General features: G+C 45.1%; 1 protein-coding gene across 3 annotated transcripts in view; it reads left to right on the top strand.

Moving 5' to 3' along the window:
* CLTA (clathrin light chain A) overlaps positions 1-20,531 on the top strand; it is a 30,117-nt gene extending 9,586 nt beyond the window's left edge. The window contains exons 4-7 of one of the 3 annotated variants that reach the window (XM_073549648.1): positions 1,372-1,483; positions 2,236-2,289; positions 16,819-16,854; positions 20,068-20,531. In XM_073549648.1, coding sequence (XP_073405749.1) covers positions 1,372-1,483; positions 2,236-2,289; positions 16,819-16,854; positions 20,068-20,239 — 374 coding nt within the window. In that variant the 3' untranslated portion in view covers positions 20,240-20,531. The remainder of the gene's footprint in view (positions 1-1,371; positions 1,484-2,235; positions 2,290-16,818; positions 16,855-20,067) is intronic. The other 2 variants (XM_073549649.1, XM_073549650.1) reach the window with 2 other exon arrangements.
* The last annotated feature ends 3,406 nt before the right edge of the window (positions 20,532-23,937 follow it).

Below are 23,937 nucleotides of genomic sequence, written 5' to 3'. Positions count from 1 at the left end.
AGGCTTTTTTTTTTCCTGTTGCGTCTCTTTTTAGGGATGACTTTGTGTATGGGTCGTTTCTCTGCTTTCAATTTCATTCAGTGTCTGAATTTTGAGCCCTCTTCAAGACAGAATTACATCAAACAGGTTGACTTCCCCAATTCTGAGAAGAAAGGGTGGTGGGGTGGGTTTCTGCACTTGTTCTATTCTTATAGAGGCAATCAGTGATGGCAGTTGTTTTCCAGCAATCCCACCAATGAGTTTAACGTGAAGGGAACCTGTCACCATGAAATTGCAAGTACCAAGTTATAGAGCAGAATAGATTAATTTATGACTTTGTGAGAGAAGATTTCGTGTAACTTGTATTTTACTCATTTAATCATCTGCTTTTTCTGGGATTTTGTTTGTCCAGTGGGCGGTCCTATCAGTGACTGACAGCTACCTCTGCACACACACTTGTAGAAAGAAAGCTGTCAGTCACTGATAGGACCACTCACTTGACCGAAAATCCCAGAAAGAGCAGATGGTATAGAGGTAAGACAAGTTCCATGAAATCTTTTCTCACAAAGCTGTCTAACCATCTACTCAGCTCCTCCTGCCCTATAAGGCCTGTTTCACACTTCCGTTTTTGTGTCCGCCAAACGGATCCGTTTCCGTTTTTTTGACGGAAACTGATGCAAACGGATCCGTTTTTTAAAAACGGATCCGTTTTTTTGACGGATCCGCGGTAACCACTAATGGAAGTCTATGGGACAAAAAAAACGGATCCTGCAAAAAATGGCGGATCCGTTTTTTTACGGAAACCAACGGATTTTGACGGATTTGAAAAAACGGAAGTGTGAAACAGGCCTAACATGGTGCCTGCAGATTAGACTCCATTTTCCTGGTGATGGGTTCCCTTTAATGGACTGCAGTGCTCCGGTGAACGCTGTTTGCCATTAATTCGCCACTTACACCTCATAGTGGCTGTCTGGAATAATAGTTCTCTGCAGCACTTGAGGATGGAGAAGCTGTGCCTGGTCAATACTTCTGGTCCTCTCGTAGGTACTTCTACAGGTACCTTGTTTTGGATATAAGTGAAGCCCAATCTTTTCTGTGAACCTCTCCTCACTTTACGATCTGCTCCTCGAACTTGCTACAATACCGCATGCAAACAGCAACCTGAAGGGACCTCTGCACTCTCTAACATTGCCCCTTTCGTCAGCTGCTTGTGGGGGACCCCTGCTGAATTTCTGTATACCAATATCTATGTCCTCAAAAATAAAAAAACCTTTCCCCGGTATTTGGTGTACTATTAGGAACCTTTTCTCCTTACGTAATATATGGTGACCTGAAAATCAATGCATTCTGCACTTTGTTCTCTCGATTGAAGGGTTTCTGTCTTTTACACAGATGCTAACTCTAAAAAGCAAGAGTCTGAATGGAAGGAGAAGGCTGCAAAGGAGTTGGAGGAATGGTATGCCAGGCAGGATGAATTGTTACTGAAGACAAAGGCGAATAATCGGTAATTCCTGAAAATTTAGAATTTAATTTTGGTTCAGTAAGAAAACACTAATATTGTTCCCATGATTGGGCACAGGATTAAGGTGTATGTATTTTTACCGGTCAGCAGTTGTTTAATCGCAAGGGAACCTGTTTCGGAAATGCTACCTGATCTCCAGTCAGGATGAGCAGGAGAAGCTGACCAGATTAGTACATTTTTGAGAAGTTTCAGTAAAGGTTTCATATTTTTCATTAAAATCCTTGTTTGTATACATGAGTTTTACTAGTGGCTGACAGGTATCTAGGCACCGTCATACAGGGGAGACTGCACAAAAAAATGCACACCTCTAGTATTAAGTTAATGCACTAATATGCTATGTGGCAGACGTACAGTACTTCTTCTTTCGTATACCATGCTGGCCACAGATTGGACTGCATGTATAATGCACACAGGACGATCTGTAATGGTGCGTACCGTGCACAATGGCTGCCAACGTCCTCTGCAGCGCAGGTACTACTTGTAGTGGACAAAGTGCTGGCGGGAAAAATTACCTTTTGTGAAAACCAAAACTCCATCACACACGACCATTTTAATTGACAGTCTGCCATGTTTTGCTTTGGTGGTGGTCTTTAGTCATGCATGATGTTACTAAATCTCCTTTTATTTTCCATGCTTATTTAACACTGTCTCTCATGTTCTCCACTTCTCAATGCTCTCTCCTTCTTTTCTTCTTTGCCTGCTTGCCTTCTCTTCGGACTTCTTGCTGTCTGTAGGGTGGCAGATGAAGCTTTCTACAAACAACCCTTCGCTGACGTGATTGGTTATGTGTATGTTGCAAAAATTACTAACTCTAATCTCGCTAAACTATGTCCTTTTTTTGTGCTTAATATGTGTGCTTCTCTGTTAGGTGAGAAAAATGAGAACTTTTAGTTTTAGATTTGTAGATATGGCTATGAAACTGTTTTTAAACAAATTATTTTAGTATAAGATGCAGACAGCCCAAGGGGTCCTAGAATAGTGCCTAAAAATGGGCTATGGGCTTCGAGAACAGTGGTATGTCCTCCTCCTGGATTGTGTGTTAGCACTGCAATGAGTACTGGGGGAGGAAGGACCATGTTAGTAGCTAGAACTGCTGTGATGTGAGTACCCTTGGCCATACACATGAGAACTGTTCTGCTGACCTTGTGCTCTCCTGTTGGCCCCCGCACCCTTCTATACACGAGCACTTAGCTTGCTGAGTGTTCATTTTTCTTCAGTGGGAAGAGAGGACAAATCTGATGCCATAGCCCTCTTTCGGAGGCTTGTCTCGCCTGAAAACAAAACGATTGGCCATTGAAATTCCAACTGGTCTAGCTTTCTCTCCCTCGACATAATCCGTAGGGAGAGACATCAGGATCCCCTCATACATGTCAGATGGTCAACCAGCCCTTCCAAAAAATGGCATGTTCTGCCAGTTTTAATCTAGTCTGTGTGGAGTTCTTGAAGGCAACCTGGCGGCATGTTTCTGTTCCCTCAAATTAATATCTACTGTAATGCTAACTAAACTCTTGCTTTTAGAAATCCTTCTTTTTAATTTCAGAAAAATTAATTGTACAGTGTTTATGCTAATGAGCCACAAGTAGAAGGGGCTTAGCCTTGCACTTATAGCTCTCCTGCCTCCCACCCCACCCTGCACTGACTAACCAGTCACTCTTTTCTTCAACTTGCTTCCTCACCAGAGATCTCGCAGAAGCGCCTTCTGCTCCTGTATACGTTGCAAGAACTGGACTATTGATCTGTGTATGCACTACCACACAAGAATGCCATCGATCGCAGGGTAGCAGTTCACTGAAAAGAGTGATCTGTCAGTGGCGGGTGGGGATAGTGGTCGTAGAACTGTAGTTGTAGGGCAAATCCTCTTCCACCTGGACAATGGATTTCTCTGAAATGGAAAAGTGGATTGCCAAATCGGATTTATTTAGTATTTCAGTAACTTAACATAGATGTTGTCCTCTATAGAGGATGCTTTGCTCAGCCCTAATATTAGTCATCAGTCTCAAAACTATGCTAGATCACAACCACTACCCGTTTCCCATGGCATTAGTCTGAAGTGATGGTAACTAGTGATGACTGAATGTGCTCGGATAAGGTGTTATACGAGCGTGCTCGAAAAATATATGGTTGAGTCCCCGCACCTGCATCTCTCTGTACACACACGTTGATTGCAGTGGCTTGTGCTTAGAAATGACAAAGTACCCTATGTGCTCTTATCATATACTACGTTGGGCGTTTTTCACGTCACCCTTTAAATGCACTTTTTATTTCTAAACTCTAAATGAATGCTTAATAAGCAATCGGGTGGTTACAATGGCATAATGTCACAATCGGTACCACATGGTATGTTAGGGTAATTTACTTTTTATGTATTTTTATTTTTTTTCTTGGAATTCTATTGTCAGTATTATTTATTGAAGCCAAGTAACAAGTATATATTTCACCGCATTTTGTCAGCTGCTTATTAAATGTTCGCTGGAAGTCTATGTTCCTGTGTTGTGTTTTACAATGGATACACTCAATTCAGACTTGGATACACGTAGAAAAGTAGTATTTTTGTGTGCGCCCCCTGCTGAATGGGATTTTTTTTTCTTTTCCTTTTACTAAATAATGCACGCGCTATAAAACTGACAAGTAGCTGGAGAGCAGTATTTCCGGCTGTTTCATGTATGTGATTAAATATATAGTGAAGTATTTAATGATGGCTTATTTCACTTCTTTGTGTATGAAGGAGAAAGGGTTCTTTTTTCCCATGTAACTGTATTATATACCCTTCTAACTCCCAATGTGACAAAGGCATGGTGTGTACAGAGCCTCATGTAATGGTCTTCATAATGGAAGCCACACCGCTGGGATGGATGAGTGATCCCAAAGATACGGAACATAAAGAGAATCTGTCAGCAGCATTCACACCCCAAATTATTTTATAATCACTTTTAGGGAAATGAAATAAGAAGAAATGCAACATAATGAAGTCATACGTACTACACAATGATGCAAATTAAAACTATATCTTGTTTTGAAAAAAAAAAAAACAAGGGTTATTTGCTTTAAAAGGGGTGATCCAAGTTAACAGGCACTTAGGAGGAAAATTAGGGCCCCGTCACACATAGCAACTCTCCAGCAATCCCGACAACGATATCACCTTGTCAGGATCGCTGGTGTGTCGCTACATGATCGCTGGTGAGCTGTCAAACAGGCAGCTTCACCAGCAATCAGGACCAGCGACACGCAGGTAACTTGGTTACCAGCACGCTGATGCAGGGAGCTGGTAACCAAGGTACACATCAGGTTTCTAAGGGGCACGCAGCACTTAGAAACCCGATGTGTACTTTGGTTACCAGCTCCCTGCATCAGCGCGCTGGTAACTAAGGTACACATCGGGTTTCTAGGCACCGTGCGCCCCTTACAAACCCGATGTGTACCTTGGTTACTAGCTCCTGGTCGCTGGTCTCCCGCCTGTCACACGCAGCGATGCGTGCTGGCCAGCGGGAGACCAGCGACCCCAACAATGTCCAGATGTTTCAACAACGATCAGCGATACCCGGCAGGGGGGCCGGTCGCTGATAGCTGTCACACAGCGATCTCGCTGGTGAGATCGCTTTTGCGTCACAAAACTTGTGACTCAGCAGTGATCTCGCTAGCGAGATCGCTGTGTGTGACGGGGGCTTTAGTCTTAGGTTATGGCACTAAATAATCTTATATACTTGAGTTACAAATTCCCTACCATTCCTTAACCAGATTTTTTTTTTTTTTCACATATACACTCTTTTGATGACTCTTCCCTTGAGAATGTTGGGGAAACTCCATCGAAGTGTCATCCGAGGGCAGCGGCCGTGGTCACTGCCGTAGAGTCTGCCACCTCCCTTAACCCCTTCACGACCTTTGACGCCACATAGGCGTCATGAAAAGTCGTGCCAGAACGACCCATGACGCCTATGTGGCGTCATGACTTTAAAGCCCCCCTGCGGGTCGGGTGACCTAGGTCACTGAAAGGTCACCCGACCCGCAGATACAGGGGGCTTTGTTCTTCGCCACAGGGGGCGTGGCTTCGCCCCCACGTGGCTACGATCGTTCTGATTGGCTGTTTCACTTTTAACAGCCAATCAGAGCGATAGTAATATTTCATCAATGAAAATTGATGAAATATTACAATCCAGCCATGGCCGATGCTGCTGTAGCATCGGACATGGCTGGAGACACCGATTCCGCCCCCCCCCCCCCCCCGCAACTGAATGACAGTGGCGATCTGCCGCCGCTGTCATCATCTGCCCCCCTCCCATTCCCTCTGCTCCCCGCCAGATTCCGATAACCCCCTCTCACCTCCCCCGGCACCTTCAAAGTCCCCCTGTCGCTCCCGGTGTCCGGCGGGTCCGGTTCATCTTAGAAAATGGCGGGCGCATGCGCAGTGCGCCCACCCGAATCTGCCGGCTGCAGATTCCATTTTTTCATTTTGATCACTCTCACAGTGATCAAAATGAAAGAAAAAGTAAATAAACCCCCCGATTATCACCCCCATAGGTTAGGCACAACTAATAAAATAAAGAAAATATTTTTATTTTTCCATTAGGGTTAGGGTTGAAAAGAGGGGTTAGGGTTAGGGTTGGAAAGAGGGTTAGGGTTGGAAAGAGGGTTAGGGTTGGAATTAGGGTTAGGCTTGTGGTTAGGGATGTGTTAGGGTTAGGGCTGTGGTTAGGGGTGTGTTAGGGTTAGGGTTGGAGTTAGAATTGAGGGGTTTCCACTGTTTAGGCACATCAGGGGGTCGCCAAACGCGACATGGTGCAACCATTGATTCCAGCCAATTTTGCGTTCAAAAAGTCAAACGGTGCTCCCTCCCTTCCAAGCCCTGACGTGTGCCCAAACAGTGGTTTACCCCAACATATGAGGTATCAGCGTACTCAGGAAAAATTGCACAACAACTTTTGGGGACTAATTTCTCGTGTTACCCTTGGGAAAATAAAAAATTGGGGGCTAAAAAATTATTTTTGTGGAAAAAAATGATTTTTTTCATTTTCACGTCTCTGCATTATAAACTTCTGTGAAGCACTTGGGGGTTCAAAGTGCTCACAGCACATCTTACATGCGTTCCTTGGAAGGTCTAGTTTCCAAAATGGGGTCACTTGTGGGGGGTTTCCACTGTTTAGGCACATCAGGGGCTCAGCAAACGTAATGACGACCGCAGACTATTCCATCAAAGTCTGCATTTCAAAACGTCACTACTTCCATTCCGAGCCTTGACGTGTGCCCAAACAATGGTTTCCCCCCCACATATGGGGTACCAGCGTACTCAGGACAAACTGAACAACTTTTGGGGTCCAATTTCTCCTGTTACCCTTGTGAAAATAAAAAATTGCGAGCTAAAAAATCATTTTTTGAGGAAAAAAAAGATTTTTTATTTTCACGGTTCTGCGTTATAAACTTCTGTGAAGCACTTGGGGGTTCAAAGTGCTGCTCACCACACATCTAGATAAGTTCCTTGGTGGTCTAGTTTCCAAAATGGGGTCACTTGTGGGGGGTTTCCACTGTTTAGGCACATCAGAGGCTCTGCAAACGTAACATGATGCCCGCAGACCATTCGATCAAGTCGGTATTTCAAAACGTCACTACTTCCCTTCCGAGCCCCGACGTGTGCCCAAACAATGGTCCCTCCCCACATATGGGGTATCAGCGTACTCAGGACAAACTGGACAACAACTTTTGGGGTCCAATTTCTCCTGTTACCCTTGTGAAAATAAAAAATTGCGAGCTAAAAATTCATTTTTTGAGGGGAAAAAAAAAGATTTTTTATTTTCATGGCTCTGCGTTACAATCTTCTGTGAAGCACTTCGGGGTTCAAGGTGCTCACCACACATCTAGATAAGTTCCTTGGGGGGTCTAGTTTCCAAAATGGGGTCACTTGTGGGGGGATTCCACAGTTTAGGTACATCAAGGGCTCTGCAAATGTAACATGATGCCCGCAGACCTTTCCATCAAAGTCTGCATACCAAAACGTCACTACTTCCCTTCCGAGCCCTGACGTGTGCCCATACAGTGGTCATCCCTCACATATGGGGTATCAGCGTACTCGGGACAAACTGGACAACAACTTTTGGGCTCCAATTGCTCCTGTTACCCTTGTGAAAAAAAAATTGCGTGATAAAATTCATTTTTTTTTTGAGGGAAAAAAAATGATTTTTTATTTTCACGGCTCTGCATGATAAACTTCTGTGAAGCACTTGGGGGTTCAAGGTGCTCACCACACATCTAGATAAGTTCCTTGGGGGGTCTAGTTTCCAAAATGGGGTCACTTGTGGGGGGTTTCTACTGTTTAGGCACACAGGGGCTCAGCAAATGTAACATGACGCCCGCAGACCCATTCCATCAAAGTCAGCATTTCAAAATGTCACTACTTCCCTGCTGAGCCCCAACGTGTGCCCAAACAGTGGTTCCCCCCCACATATGGGGTACCAACGTACTCAGGACAAACTGGACAACAACTTTTGGGGTCCAATTTATCCTAGTACCCTTGTGAAAATAAAAAATTGCCAACTAAAAAAATTTTTTTAGGAAAAAAAAAAAGATTTTTTATTTTCACTGCTCTGCATTATAAACTTCTGTGAATCACCTGGGGGTTCAAAGTGCTCACTATGCATCTAGATAAGTTCCTTAGGGGGTCTAGTTTCCAAAATGGGGTCGTTTGTGGGGGAGCTCCAAAGTTTAGGCACACGGGCTCTCCAAACACGACATGGTGTCCGCTAACGATTGGAGCTAATTTTCATTCCAAAAAGTCAAATGGCGCTCATTCCCTTCTGAGCCCTGCCGTGCGCCCAAACAGTGGTTTTTGACCACATATGAGGTATCGGTGTACTCGGGAAATTGCCCAACAAATTGTAGGATCCATTTTATCCTGTTGCCCATGTGAAAATGAAAAAATTGATGCTGAAAGAAAATTTTTGTTGGAAAAATTAAAATGTACTTTTTTTCCTTCCATGTTGCTTTAGTTCCTGTGAAACACCTAAAGGGTTAATAATCTTCTTGAATGTAGTTTTGAGTAGCTTGAGGGGTGCAGTTTTTAGAATGGTGTCACTTTTGGGTATTTTCTGCCATATAGACCCCTCAAAGTGACTTCAAATGTGAGGTGGTCCCTAAAAAAAATGGTTTTGTAAATTTTGTTGTAAAAATGAGAAATCACTGGTCAACTTTTAACCCTTCTAACTTCCTAACAAAAAAATATTTTGCTTCCAAAATTGTGCTGATGTAAAGTAGACATGTGGGAAATGTTATTTAGTAACTATTTTGTGTCACATAACTCTCTAGTTTAACAGAATAAAAATTCAAAATTTGAAAATTGCGAAATTTTCAAAATTTTCGACAAATTTCTGATTTTTTCACAAACGCAAAAATTATCGATCTAAATTTACCACTAACATGAAGCCCAATATGTCACAAAAAAACAATCTCAGAATCGCTAGGATGCGTTGAAGCGTTCCAGAGTTATTACCTCATAAAGGGACACTGGTCAGAATTGCAAAAAATGGCCAGGTCATTAAGGTCAAAATAGGCTGGGTCATGAAGGGGTTAAGCTACACTTGTTTCAAGGTCTGGGTTAGTCCCTGTGCTATGTATACAATGACCTGTTGCCGGCTCAGATCAGCGTTAATGAGCCATAAACAGAGCGCGTTATCAAAATACCCGGCATACAGAGAACAAAGCTGCCCCCGCACTAACGTCACTGGTCTCTGCACATCGGGTATTGTGACGACGTGCTCTGTTGTCGGCTTGTTACTGCAGATCTTTGTTGGCAAGAGAGCGCACGGTCTTTTATGCATAATGGGACTAGCCCAGCCCCTCAAACAAGCGTCACTGATAACACTTCATTTCAGGTAGGGGGCCCAGGCTGTGGCAGCCTCTGCCCCCGGATGATGATGCTTTTTGGTATCCCAGCATGCACTAGGATTTTCAAATGATGTCATCCTAAAGGCGATTCGGCATGGGAGAGGGGGGAAACAGATAATGTAGTTGGGGATTTTTTTTTTATTTGAGTTTATTAGAAAATAGTTTGATTATGGAACTAAATAGATGTGGATTTAGGATGAAATCGCTTTGGACTTCAGACCACATCTTTTAATGCAATGAGAACATCTGTCTTTCATAGTGTTGTGGTTTCCGTAAAGCTTGAACACTGTCCCTTTATGAGGTTACAGCTCTGGAACACCTCAACGAATCCCAATGACTGAGATTTTTCATGACATATTGTACTTCATGTTAGTGGTAAAATTTCTTCGATATGACTTGCGTTTATTTATGAAAAAAAAAAAAAAACAGAAATGTGGCAAATTTTGAAAATATAGCAGTGTTCACTTTTTTTTTTAATTTTTGTGCCCTTAAATCAGTCATATCGCACAAAATAGTTAATAAGTAACATTTCCCACGTCTACTTCACATCAGCACAATTTTGGAAGCATATAATTTTTTTTGTTAGAAGTTGACCAGCAATTTCTCGATTTTTCCAACAATTTACAAAACTTATTGCTGCTAGGTGCGGGCCGGCAGATGTCAGCGGGCACACTGCTCATGTGCCGTCATTTCTTTCTGGAAGAAGATGACGGGGGACATCACCGGGGGTTGCAGGAAGGTCCAGAGACACCGGAGGCACATGGGGACACCATTTTTCTGTCCTCTGATGGGCTAGATCACATCAGAGGAGAGAAAAATTAAATAAGAAATCAGACTTTTCTCTAATCCCCTCCACGACAGCACATAGGAGGTTGCCTCCCCATCCTGATTAGGGACAGGAAACAAGAGGTTAAATGTGCTCCGTGGATGGGGCCGGCGAGATTACGGAGTTCTCCCTTACCGTGAGCTGGGCAGACTGGGTCGATCGTCCCGCACCTTCTTACCGTACGCTGCTCCCGCCGCTGGCGGGACCCGCACCATCCTCCGGCGCTTCGGCAACGCTGGATGGTGAGTGGGGCTGGGGGCCTCCCGTTCCTCCCCAGCCCGGGATTCGCTCCCCCCGCGCGCCGCATGCCCGTCTCTACCAAGCGGCATGCACCAGGAGTGACGCGCACCGCCGGGTCCGAAGACGCGACGTCACTTCCTCCCTGCGTTCCACAGTGGAACGCACCGCCATCTTGGCGGGAAATTTAAAAAAAAAAAAAAAAAAGTGGTGCCAGGAACTTAGGGGGGGGGGGGGGGCGATCTCATCCGATTGGATGAGGTAAAGGAAACTGCATCTCGTTTCCTATTTAAGGACCCTTATGGAAGACGCCATAAGGTAGGACTATCGTCTGCATGATGGATGCGTCTTCCCTGAAAGCGGCTTCTGCAGAGCCCAGCTCAAACCCTGGCCCAGTGAGTACACTCGGAAAAGGGTATATACCGTTTTGGTTTAGGACCCATCCTTAGGGACTTCCCTCCTTTTCTCTCTTTCAGGGAGACAAGGATCCTACACCAAAAAACGGAAGAAAAACCTACAAGCCTAAAATGCGCCATCTGTAGGAAATAAAACTCTCCTCCGATTATAAAAAGACATTGTGCCAGCAATGCACGGCAAAAATCGTACGGGAGGAACAACCATCCCTGATAGAGGAAGTAAGAGGGATGATGCGACAGGAAATCCAGTTGTCCCTGACTACCTTCTCCCAGTCATTCGGGGGGGCCCTCAACCTCAAGGAAGCGGAAATACGCCCCTTAGGATATCAGATTCAGAACCCGAGTCATCAGTTTCAGCGAACGGGAGGGAAGAGGGTGAATTAACCCCAGCCCAATCAGAGGATAAGAAATGGTTCTTTTCCTCAGGTGATATGGAGGAACTACTCTCAGCAGTCAGGAACACAATGGGAGTAGAAGAACATAGACCTCCCCGCTCAGTGCAGGATGACCAATTTGGCGGCCTCAAATCCAGGAAGAAAATGGTTTTCCCTATCCATGATAATATCCAGAGTCTAATCCTGGAAGAATGGGAACACCCGGAAAAGAAACTAAGTATCCCGGGCGAAATGAGGGATCGATTTTTTTTTTTTTTTTTTTTTTTTTTTTTTTTTTTTTTTTTTCCCCTGGACGAAGAAGCCGCGAAACCTTGGACTGAGATTCCAAAAGTAGATATCCAGGTAGCCAGAGTAGCTAAAAAGACTACGCTACCCTTCGAGGACTCCTCGCAGCTTAAAGACCCGCTGGACTGGAGGATGGATAGTCTACTGAGGAAGTCCTGGGAATCCTCAGCAACTTCCTTAAAAGCAAACGTGGCATCGGCCTGTGTAATCAGGACCCTATACCTCTGGCTTCAGCAGCTAGGAGACCATATAAAAAGAGGAACTCCGAGGGAAGATCTCCTAGCTTCTCTACCACTTCTACAAAAGGCAGCCGCCTTTTTGGCAGACTCCTCGGCAGAATCGGTCCTTATTGCGGCAAGAACGTCCGTGCTTTCCAACACCACCCGAAGGGCCCTATGGCTAAAAATGTATTTGGCCCAGCATTGGACGAATTATTAGAGAAGGTGACCGACAAGAAGAAAAACCTTCCCGAGCCGAAACCACCCAAGAAAAAACCCTATTATCCACCCCAGCCTCAAACCCCGCAGAACAGGGGTAAAGGGAATGGGACAATGGAGCTACCCAAAAGGCGGAAGAGGCAGGCATATTTTTCACGACTCCCGTTCAGACCGATTAAAAAATGACGCCAAGCACGTAGGGGGCAGAATCGCAGACTACTTCCCGAGCTGGCAGGAGATAACGAATCAAAGAATCCTGGACTCAGTTGGGGAGAAAAAATAGAATTCTCCTCCAGCCCCCCGCGAAACTTGGAAGTTACACATCTTCCTTCAGCAAGACTTTAAAAAGTTCTACACCCCGAACTCCAAAAGATGCTATCATCAGCCGTAATCTCTCCAGTCCCAGAACTGGAACAGGGTCAGGGCCACTACTCCCGGCTGTTCTTAGTAAAAAAAAAAAAAAAGCAGAGTGGGAAATACCGGGTCATCATCAACCTGAAGAAGCTAAACCAACATGTCCGGTACCAACGCTTCAAGATGGAATCGATAAAGACCACGATACCACTAATTGGATGAGACTTTGCCATGGCCACCATAGATCTCCAAGAGGCCTATTACCATGTTCCCATCCATCCCATTGGCAATATCTAAAGTTCGCAGTCACTCTAGACACAGAAGTACATCACTTCAAAGTTCTACTCTTTGGAATATCTTCGGCACCCCGAACATTTACAAAGATAATGGCAGAAGTGGTAGCATTCCTCAGAGGGAGGGATATATGTGTCATCCCTTACTTAGACGACCTCAAGGTCTTGGCTCCCTCCAACACCATTCTAAGGCAACACCTACAAACAGTCCTGCAGACCCTGGCATCCCTGGGATGGATGTAAACATGGAAAAATCAGACCTGAATCCCTCAACCAGGAAGGTCTTTCTAGGGATCCTCCTAGATTCCCACAACCAAATATCCTTTCTTCCGTCCACCAAGCAGGTAGGCGTGATATCAAAAGTTCGGACTCTAAAAAGTGAAAACAGTGACCATAAGGTTTGCCATGTCAACATTGGGATCAATGACTTCTTGCATCCAAGCGGTCCCCTGGGCCCAGTCCCACTCAAGGATACTCCAGAGATATATCCTATCCCGCTGGAACAAAGACCCGGAGACCCTCAATACGAGAATCTCCCTACCCCAGCACGTAAAGCTGTCTCTCAACTGGTGGCTCAACCAGGGAAACCTAACAAAAGGGACAACCTGGATACAATATCCCATGATGTCGATCACAACAGATGCCAGCAAACGTGGCTGGGGAGCAGTATCTCCTCAGGGAGTCTTCCAGGGACTCTGGCCCAGAGACATGGGAAAACAATCTTCCAACTACAGAGAACTGAGAGCGGTAGAAGAAGCCCTAAAGGCAGCAGAAACATCAGTCCAGGGAACCCATGTCCGGATTTACTCCGACAATATGACTACCGTGGCCCATGTACGTCATCAGGGCAGCACAAAATACTGAAGTCTGCAAAACGTTTCAGCGCGGATATTCGACTGGGCAGAAGAAAACGATCTCCAGTCCCTTTCAGCTCTCCACCTAAAAGGATCCGACAACATCAAGGCAGACTTCTAAGCAGGACAGACTTAGATCCATGGGGATGGAGCCTCAACGTCAGAGTATTCCATACCTTAACCCAAAAATGGGGTCTCCCAGAGGTAGACCTATTTGCAAACCGGGAGAATGCCAAAACAAAGTATTACTTTTCCATAGGTCCAAATGAGAAACACTCAAGGGTTTACGCCTTCGCTCACCTGTGGAACTTCGGACTGGCATACGCCTTTCCACCAATTCCCCTAATACCGAAAACTCTGCAAAAGGTCAGAACAGACGGGGTCAACACTATCCTGATCGCCCCTCTCTGGCCAAAAAGGAGCTGGTTCGGAGCCCTAAATCTGATGAACTCAGAGGGCCCCCTGATCCTGCCCATGAACCACGACCTTCTACATCAAGGTCCCATCCTTCACCCGGCTCCCCACAGCTTAAGCTTGGCAGCCTGGCTTCTGAAACCAAAATCCTGAAAGCCAGAGGCCTCTCGGATGCAGTGATATGTACCTTACAAAAAAGTAGGAAACCAATCACAAATGCCATATGTTCCAAAATATGGAAGACTTTTTCAGCATGGTACGGATCCACTCCCATAGATCCCTTCCACCCCAACTTGACAAAGATCCTAGACTTCTACAAGACGGCTTATCCAAGGGTCTGAATCCAAGCACCTTGAGGGTCCAAGTATCAGCCCTAAGTTCTTTCTTCGATCAAAACCTAGCAGAGCATCGATGGATCAAGAGGTTTATGTCAGCAGCTTCCAGAATCCGTCCAAATAAATCCAACATGGTCCCAGCATGGGACCTGAATATAGGACTAAAGGGTCTAACGAACCCTCCATTTGAACCTATCGACCAGGCCCAGATAGATAAACTATCCTGGAAAACAGCACTACTCGTAGCCCTTACAATGGCAAGAAGAGTGGGTGAAATTCAGGCTCTGTCCATCAGAGAGCCCTATCTAAGAATTCTGGACGATAGAATAATTTTCCAGCTAGACCCTTCCTTTGTGCCAAAAGTGTCTTCGGATTTCCACAGATCCCAGGAAATAATACTGCCCTCCTTTGACAACCCGAGGGATGAGAGGGAAATGGGATTCCATTCACTGGACGTCCGGCGAGCAGTCCTGATCTATTTGGAAGAGACAAAACTCTGGAGGAAAGATCAGAATCTCTTTGTTCAATATGGCGGTCCGAACAAGGGGAAGAAAACATCCAAAAGCTCCCTAGCTAAATGGATCAAAAAAGCAATCACAGCCGCTTATAAAAACCAGGATCTACCTCCTCCGGTATCCCTGAAAGCCCACTCCACTAGAGCTGTCTCCGTATCCTGGGCAGAAAAAGCTAATGTATCCATTGAGCAGATCTGCAAGGCTGCGACCTGGTCTTCAGTCCATACCTTCACTAGGCATTATAGATTAGATCTTATGTCAGTACGAGATCTAGCCTTTGGCAGGAAAGTTCTGCAAGCCGTGGTCCCTCCCTAAACCATTATTCTTTGGTATACCTATAGCCTGTCGTGGAGGGGATTAGAGAAAATAGAACTACACTTACCGGTTGTTGGGTTTCTAAGACCCTCCACGACAGCACGGGTAATTTCCCCCCCCTAACAAAATTTTGTTCATGTGACTTATGTGAATAAATAATATTTCAAGTATTCACTCTATGTGGTCCTTGGAAAACACTGGGGATTAGAGGAAGGGGAGGACTATTTAACCTCTTGTTTCCTGTCCCTAATCAGGATGGGGAGGCAACCTCCTATGTGCTGTCGTGGAGGGTCTTAGAAACCCAACTACCGGTAAGGGTAGTTCTATTTTTTCTTTTTGGTTGCCGTTATTCCATGAATAATGGTGATCGCAACACTGGGGTCGGTAAAAACGGACCCAAATCATGTTCTCCGGGGTCTCGGCTACCCCCAGTAGCCAAGACCCAGAAGAATTTCCGACACTGGGTGGCTCTATACACTTATTTATCAACGGTGTTAAAAAGCGGCATTGAGGAATTGGTACCCTTAACTGACACCGTTGAAAGGTGTATTGGTGGTCATTAAGGGGTTAAAGGTGTTTTCTGGCGTGGTGCTACAAGTCTGAAGTCACTCAGGTGGCGAGCAGTCATGTGACTGCAAGTATTCGATTTGTATATTTTCAGCCACATGCCAACTAGACTGTTTCTGGCCTAGCTCAATAAACTTGCACTGAGAGAGGCCGAGCAAGTGAATGCATGCATGCAAATCGCATTTGTTAGAATAGCGCCAGCATGTTCACCCGCCTTGCCACGCTTCTCCAGTCCCCGTTGTCTGTCTCCACCCAGGGCCTGAGCGAATGCTTGGGGCATGCGCTCTTCCTGCTTCTTAAAAGGGTGAGCGTATGCTTCTGAAAATGTCCCAAGCCAATGGCTGAAAGACATTAGCTAGTTAAGCAAATTCCTTCCTTCCTCAACTGGGAGGTCCCTTGGCAATGTTGGTACCAGGGAGTTTCCTGATGCCTATTAAATCTGGTTACACCTAAGCACAGGTCTACTAGATGGCTGCCTATGAATATTTTTTTTTTTTTTCTTTTAGTCCCCCGGAGGCCCTGAACAGGTGCTTGGGGACCGGCCCAGGGGTATAGTATCCAGTGAATAAATGGTATACCTACCGGTATCATTTCCCAAAATATACCAATCTCTACATGCATGGATGCAGTGTGCACTTAGCCATGTCGTTTTTATTTTTGCAACATTTGCTCATATTTTCCAATTTCCACGTTTAAGATTGGACATGTTTGTCATATTTTTGTGTATTTCTTAGTCCTCTTGATGATCAATACCATGGTTTCAATGATCTACAAAATTGCACCCATAAGATGTTCGTGGGCGCGCTGTGTAACCCTGCCTTGTCACCGTATCTAGTGCACACAGGAGATTTTCTACAGCCTCCACAATCCCCTTTCCGATAGAAGTGAGCTTTGCTCCCGGCTGCACACAATGGCTGCGTCCCCCATGTATTCTTCTGTTGTGTGTGGGTGTTCAGCTGCATCATACACTAATTGTGCTCTACTGCAGATACATGCGCTCTCATCAACAGCCGCCTATTTAGTTCTCCCCTAGATCTTGACTATGATTACTAGTGTACATTTTCTAATTGCCATTGAAGATGAAGTGAATTTGCCGGCTGTGTCGTGGTGCATGTCCTGCTTGTCAGCAACATTGCGTTCATTTTCATCTTCTATATCTGACTTAAACTTTGTTCTTGTTTTTATTTCTTCTCTTCACCTATAAGCACAAACATAAACCATCCTTGCTACAGCCTAGAACAGTTAAGTAAAAATCTTCTCGCTGCCCCCTTTAACATGTCCGTCCCATGGTTAGTGCTAGTGTCGTAGTGCTCTGTCTGCAGTGGTGTATACCCAACGTATGTTCACCCTGCCATGGAAGCTCATCCTCATTGTGGTTCCCTCTTAGTTTTTCCCTTCTTTCCTGCTTTCTCTACATGTTGCATTTGTGTTCTCCTCTCCAGTGGGTTGGCTGTTACTGTAGAAGATGTATGGAGATACTATCAACCATCGTTTAGTCTCCATGGGACATTAGTGGCATTCTTTAGCAAGGCATTCAGATCAGAACTTGATTCCCTTTACCCTATAGTATTAGATTTTTCTGCTCTGTCTAGAGAGAGCCATAAATGGTCTGGGCGCTGAAAGTAGTCCATATTGTCTTGATATGTGTATATAGGTGTAATGGCGTAGTCTGGCTCATTACTTGGGTTTCCAAGCATTGTATGTTATGGCTGCTTCTCCGTAGCTTTCGTTGTATTGTCATGTTAAGTGTTTTATGTGCTGCTGAAAAAATGCTTTACCTTGTTACCAAGTATCTGTAAAGCAGGGATTACCTTTTGAGTGAGGCAGTAACGGCAAGGACTGATGTCCATACAGCAGACCGTTCTAAAATAGCCATATTTCATTTAAAGGGAGCCTCTCTTCCCCCACCCACCCAAAAGTCAGTTTTAACTAATCCGTGTGTCAATATGTTATAAAAGTCATGTTTATAATTTTAGGTTCCTCTGACTTATGCAAGAAATGATCTTGATTCATTTTCCAAACTAAGGGCGTCTTGTCCACCTTTTGCATGACAGTGTCCATTGCACCATTCTGTCCATGAGTTGCCATCGCTTTCCACCACCCAACGTTCCCTTGCACACAGCGACCACTGCGTGAACTGTAGACTTGACCCATGTCTGCACACTAACACTGCTGTAGGAGCTGAGTGGGTACAGCAGACCCTTCCTGTTGTGCCCACTCGGTTCCTGGACTGACACGGTGTGCCCGGCTGCAGCAGTCAGTGCCGGAAGCAATGAGGGCGCAGCAGACGGGAGGGAAGAAAAATGACTTGTGCTGCTTGGCTCCTGGTGTGTTGGTGTTTGCGTGCGCAATGGTAAAGTCTTTAGTTCAGGCGGTGCACACTCTGGGCAAGCAAGTCAATCTACAAGCAAGCGAGGAGACTGCTGGGGCAGGACTGGGCACCCTTATTTGAAAATTAAGCTCATTTTGTGCACAAGGAAGGTAAAGAAAACTAGACTTTGTTTTTGGAGATACATATAATAGCACATATATTTATATTATATATTATGTTAAGTCCACAATTTAAGTATGTGTGTTGGTTTAAATTTAGTCCTTGGAGTGACAGATTCCACTTAATCTGAGCTTGAATTTGTATCAATTATTACTACCTTGTACACTGCTCAAAAAATTAAAGGGAACACTTAAACAACAGAATATAACTCCAAGTAAATCAAACTTCTGTGAAATCAAACTGTCCACTTAGGAAGCAACACTGATTGACAATCAATTTCACATGCTGTTGTGCAAATGGAATAGACAACAGATGGAAATTATTGGCAATTATCAAGACACCCTCAATAAAGGAGTGGTTCTGCAGGTGGGGACCACAGACCACATCTCAGTACCAATGCTTTCTGGCTGATGTTTTGGTCACTTTTGAATGTTGGTTGTGCTTTCACACTCGTGGTAGCATGAGACGGACTCTACAACCCACACAAGTGGATGAGGTAGTGCAGCTCATCCAGGATGGCACATCAATGCGAGCTGTGGCAAGAAGGTTTGCTGTGTCTGTCAGCATAGTGTCCAGAGGCTGGAGGCGCTACTAGAAGACAGGCCAGTACATCAGGAGATGTGGAGGGGGCCGTAGGAGGGCAACAACCCAGCAGCAGGACCTCTACCTCCACCTTTGTGCAAGGAGGAACAGGAGGAGCACTGCCAGAGCCCTGCAAAATTACCTCCAGCAGGCCACAAATGTGCATGTGTCTGCATAAACGGTTAGAAAACGACTACATGAGGATGGTCTGAGGGCCCAACATCCAGAGACGGGGGTTGTGCTTACAGTCCAACACCATGCAGGATGCTTGGCATTTGCCACAGAACACCAAGATTGGCAAATTCGCCACTGGCGCCCTGTGCTCTTCACAGATGAAAGCAGGTTCACACTGAGCACATGTGACAGACGTGACAGAGTCTGGAGACGCCGTGGAGAGCGATCTGCTGCCTGCAACATCCTTCAGCATGAACGGTTTGGCAGTGGGTCAGTAATCGTGTGGGGTGGCATTTCTTTGGAGGGCTACACAGCCCTCCATGTGCTTGCCAGAGGTAGCCTAACTGCCAATAGGTACCGAGATGAGATCCTCAGACCCCTTGTGAGACCATATGCTAGTGTGGTTAGCCCTGGGTTCCTCCTAATGCAGGACAATGCCAGGCCTCATGTGGCTGGAGTGTGTCAACAGTTCCTGCAAGATGAAGACATTGAAGCTATGGACTGGCCCGCCCGTTCCCCAGACCTGAATCCGAATGAGCACATCTGGGACATCATGTCTCGCTCCATCCACCCAATGTCACATTGCACCACAGACTGTCCAGGAGTTGGCGGATGCTTTAGTCCAGGTCTGGGAGTAGATCCCTCAGGAGACCATCCGCCGCCTCATCAGGAGCATGCCCAGGCGTTGTACAGTAGGGAGGTCATACAGGCACGTGGAGGCCACACACAATACTGAGCCTCATTTTAACTTGTTTTAAGGACATTACATTCCACTTTAATTTTGTGTGTGACTCCAAATCCAGGCCTCCACTAGTTAATAAATTTGATTTCCATTGATTTTTGTGTGATTTTTGTGGTCAGCACATTCAACTTTGTACAGAGCAAAGTATTCAATGAGAATATTTCATTCACTTCAGATCTAGGATGTGTTATTTGAGTGTTCCCTTTGTTTTTTGAGCAGTGTATATTACTCCTTGTTATTTTTCTCCTACTTTTAGTTTCCTCATGTGTATACTTGATGATATGATGTAAACTCAGACTGTAGTATGTAAAGATCAAGTCTCCTATCTTGAAACCATTTTGAATACATTTGGGTTTGATACAGTTAAAGAAATGGGAAACTGTGTAATTGAATCTCTGTAACCAGAGGGGAAATGAATACTTTGTCACAGATCTCGTTCTAATTGGTGAATTTGCTGGTTTTCAGGGCTGCCGAAGAAGCCTTTGTAAGCGACGCTGAAGAAACATCCCCAGGAACAGAATGGGAGAGGGTGGCTCGTCTTTGTGACTTTAACCCCAAGTCTAGCAAGCAAGCAAAAGATGTTTCGCGTATGCGCTCAGTCCTGATATCACTCAAGCAAGCGCCACTGGTGCACTGAACAGAAATCACAGCAAAACAATGACACTTCCAATATTTTAATCTCAGAGAAGCTATGTTTGCAAACATTGGTTAAATGTTACTTTTTCCTCCTTTTTTGGGACCAAACCTTTATGAAGTTGATATCAATCATTGTATGTAATTGCTCCCACTTCTCCTTTGTACTTAGGATTGACATTCCATTCCGGAGGAAATCCCCACATCTGATCATTGTCTCAGTGTAATAGATTGTCGTTGGTTTTGTTCAGAAATGTAATAGTGATATTAAAAAGTCTATATATGGTCAAATCTTTCTTTTGTCTAGGTGTTTGGTCTGTTCGTTATTAGTGGCTCTGTAGTAGGGATCGGCAATGACACAAAGTATATATTCTCATAAAGTCTTCAACCCTACAATGTCAAAGCCAAATATTTCAATTGGCAATTGAAAAGTAATCAAGTACACTAATCGACTTCCTTTTCATTAAATGGACTACCTCGACTATTTGCAATAAGCTGATGTTTTCTAATAAGAGTTCTCTGTGATGGATTTTAGAAAATTGCTTCCCGAATAAGAAAATGTATGCCACGTGACTGCCGAGACTGGTAATTGGCTGCAGAAGTCAAATGACAGATGGCATATCCTCACTCTTGGTATTTGAGGGTGCCACGTAAGTGACAAGGGATTCAAGCACTAAGTAATGGTTATTTTAACATTTCCTAGGGCCAAATTTAAAAAAAAAAAATCTTGGAAAATTCATATTCCTATTCATTTTCGTCAATTATCTACTCTCTGGTTGCATAAACCTTGTGTTTCTGTAACCTAAGGTTTTCTATTTATCTCCAGAATTAAAATTTGACTCCATACTTTTAATTCTCCGTTTTCTTTCAGGATCCAAAAAGTCCATAGTCTGCTGAGCTTAATCTTATTCCTTTTAAGACAATAAAAAATGGATTAATGTACACTAATACTTAATATATGTACACACAGCAGGTGAAATAGTTGTTATAAAATTGGTGGTGTTTATTTATATGGTACCATTGATTCCATGGTACTGTACATGGGAAGGGGTTACATACAAATTACAGATATCACTTACAGTAAACAAACGAACAATGACAGACTGATACAGGGGAGAGGACCCTGCCCTTTCAGGCTTACATTCTACAGGATGGTGGGGAAGGAGACAGTAAGTTAGGGGGTTGCAGCAGCTCCGATGTAGGTTGAGGCGGTAGCTCTGGTAGTGGTGAGGATGCAGCGGGGTCTTTGCAGGCTGTAAGCTTTCCTGAAGAGGTGTTTTTTTCAGGTTCCATCTGAAGGATCCAAATGTGGTAGTCGGATGTGTTGGGGCAAAGAATTCCAGAGGATGGGGGATATTTGGGAGAAATCTTGGAGGTGGTTGGGTGAGGAGCGAATAAGTGTGGTGAAGAGAAGGAGGTCTTAGGAGGACCGGAGATTACGTGAGGGAAGATATTGGGAGATTAGTTCAGAGACATATGGAGGAGACAGGTTATAGATGGCCTTGTAGGTCAGTATTAGTAAGTTGAACTGGATACGCTGAGGGAATGGGAGCCAGTGAAAAGATTTTCAGAGGGGAGAAGCAGAGGAGTAGTGAGGAGAGATGAATTAGTTGGGCAGCAGAGTTAAGGATGGACTGGAGAGGTGCGAGGGTGTTAGCAGGAAGGCCACAGAAAAGGATGTTGTAGTAGTCGAGGTGGGAGATTATGAAGGCATGCACAAGCATTTTAGTAGATTGAGGGTTGAGGAAAGGATGGATTCAGGAAATATTTTGGAGCTGGAGGCGACAGGAGGTAGAGCTTAGATGTGCGGTTTGAAGGGCAGGGCAGAGTCGAGGGTTACTCCGAGGCAGTGGACTTCTGGTACGGGGGAAAGCGTGATGTCATTAGTTGTGATAGGTAAGGAAGATCTGTGAGATGGGGGGGAAAGATAAGTTTAGATTTGTCCCTATTGTGTTTAAGGAAGCGAGAGGAGAAGGAGGAGGATGTGTCTGACACTCCGGGATTCTGGACAGCAGATAGGTGACGTCTGGGCCAGAGAGGTAGATCTGAGTGTCATCTGCATACAGGTGGTACTGGAATCCATGGGACTTTGAGTTGCCCCAGGCCAAGCGTATAGATTGAGAAGAGTTGGGGTCCTAGAACAGAGCCTTGGGGGACTCCAACAGAAAGAGGGTGAGATGATGAGGTAGTGTGGTAGACACTGAATGTGTGGTTTGAAAGGTATGAGGAGATCCAGGATATGGCGAGGTCTTTGATGCCAAAGGAGGAGAGGATCTGTAGTAGGAGGCAGGCAGTGGTCAACTGTGTTGAAAGCAGAGGACAGGTCTAGAAGGAGGAGTATAGAGTATTGTCCGTTAGCTTTGGCTTTAAGTAGGTCGTGAGTAATTTTGGTCAGGGCTGTCTCAGTGGAGTGATGGGGCGGAAACCAGATTGTAGATTGTCAAAGAGCAAGTTAGATGAGAGGTGGGACGAAAGTTCAAAGTGGACATGCTGCTCCAGGAGTTTGGAAGCGAATGGGAGCAGTGATATTAGGTGATAGCTGGACATGGCGGATGGGTCGAGGGTTGAGTTTTTAAGGATAGGCGTGATTGTGGCATGTTTGAAAGCAGAAGGGAAGGTACCAGAAGTTAGTGATAGGTTGAAGAGGTGGGTTAGGGATGGGATAAGAGTGGTGGTGAGGTTGGGGAGGGGATGGGGTCAAGTGCACAGGTTGTGAAGTGCGATTTGGAGAGGAGACTATTAAGCTCCCGTTCAGTGATGTTAGATAGGGAGGTTATGGGGTTTGGGCATGGGATAAGAGTGGTGGGGAGGGGATGGGGTCAAGTGCACAGGTTGTGAAGTGCGATTTGGAGAGGAGACTATTAAGCTCTCCATCAGTGATGTTAGATAGGGAGGTTATGGGGTTTGGGCATTGGTCCGGTATACAAAGGGGTTATGGTGGATGAACAATAAAGACTTGCCTTGTTTGGTCGATCTAATTTTTGAAGTGTGTGTCAGCAGAGATGAGGGAGGTTGGAGGGGGCAGTGTTGGGCGGAGGAGGGAGTTAAAAATTTTTAATAACTGTTTGGGATTGTAGGATAGGGAAGATACGAGGGTTGTGAAATAGACTTGTTTAGCAGAGTGAGGGCAGTAGTGATGAGCGAGTATACTCGGAGATTTAGTTTCTGTCCATGCAGCTGCATGATTTGCGGCTGCTGGACAGGCTGAATACATGTGAGGAATGCCTGCCTGTTAGGGAATCTCCACATGTATTCAGGCTGGCCAGCAGCTGCAAATCGTGCAGCTGAGGCGACGAAAACTAAATCTCCGAGCACTCCAAAATACTCGGACACCCGAGCATGCTTGGGAAAACCCGAGCAACGAGTATACTCGCTCATCACAAGAGGGCAGATTTGAAAGCGAGTGTTGTCCGTTTGAATGCAGTGAAGTCGTCTTGCGAATTTGTTTTCCAACGCCGCTCTGCAATCCTGGATACTTGCCGGACCTTTTTAGTGGTGTTATTGTGCCAGGGTTGTCTGTTGATACGTCGCACTCTGCCATGACGAGAGGGGCAACTGCGTCAATAGCTGATGTGAGAGTGGCATTGTAGAAAGCAGTGGCACTGTCTGTGTTGGGGAGTGAGGATATGGATGCCAGTGGTAGAATAGAGTCAGAGTGTATGTGGGTGTCTAGGTGTACGAGGTTTCTGCGTGGGTGCGCAT

This window comes from Dendrobates tinctorius, unplaced genomic scaffold (assembly GCF_039654945.1).
Source record: "Dendrobates tinctorius isolate UK_male_01 unplaced genomic scaffold, ASM3965494v1 ptg000160l, whole genome shotgun sequence".
NCBI lineage: Eukaryota > Metazoa > Chordata > Amphibia > Anura > Dendrobatidae > Dendrobates > Dendrobates tinctorius.
The sequence above is the reverse complement of the archived record's forward strand: the minus strand, read 5'-3'. Positions and strand labels throughout refer to the sequence as shown.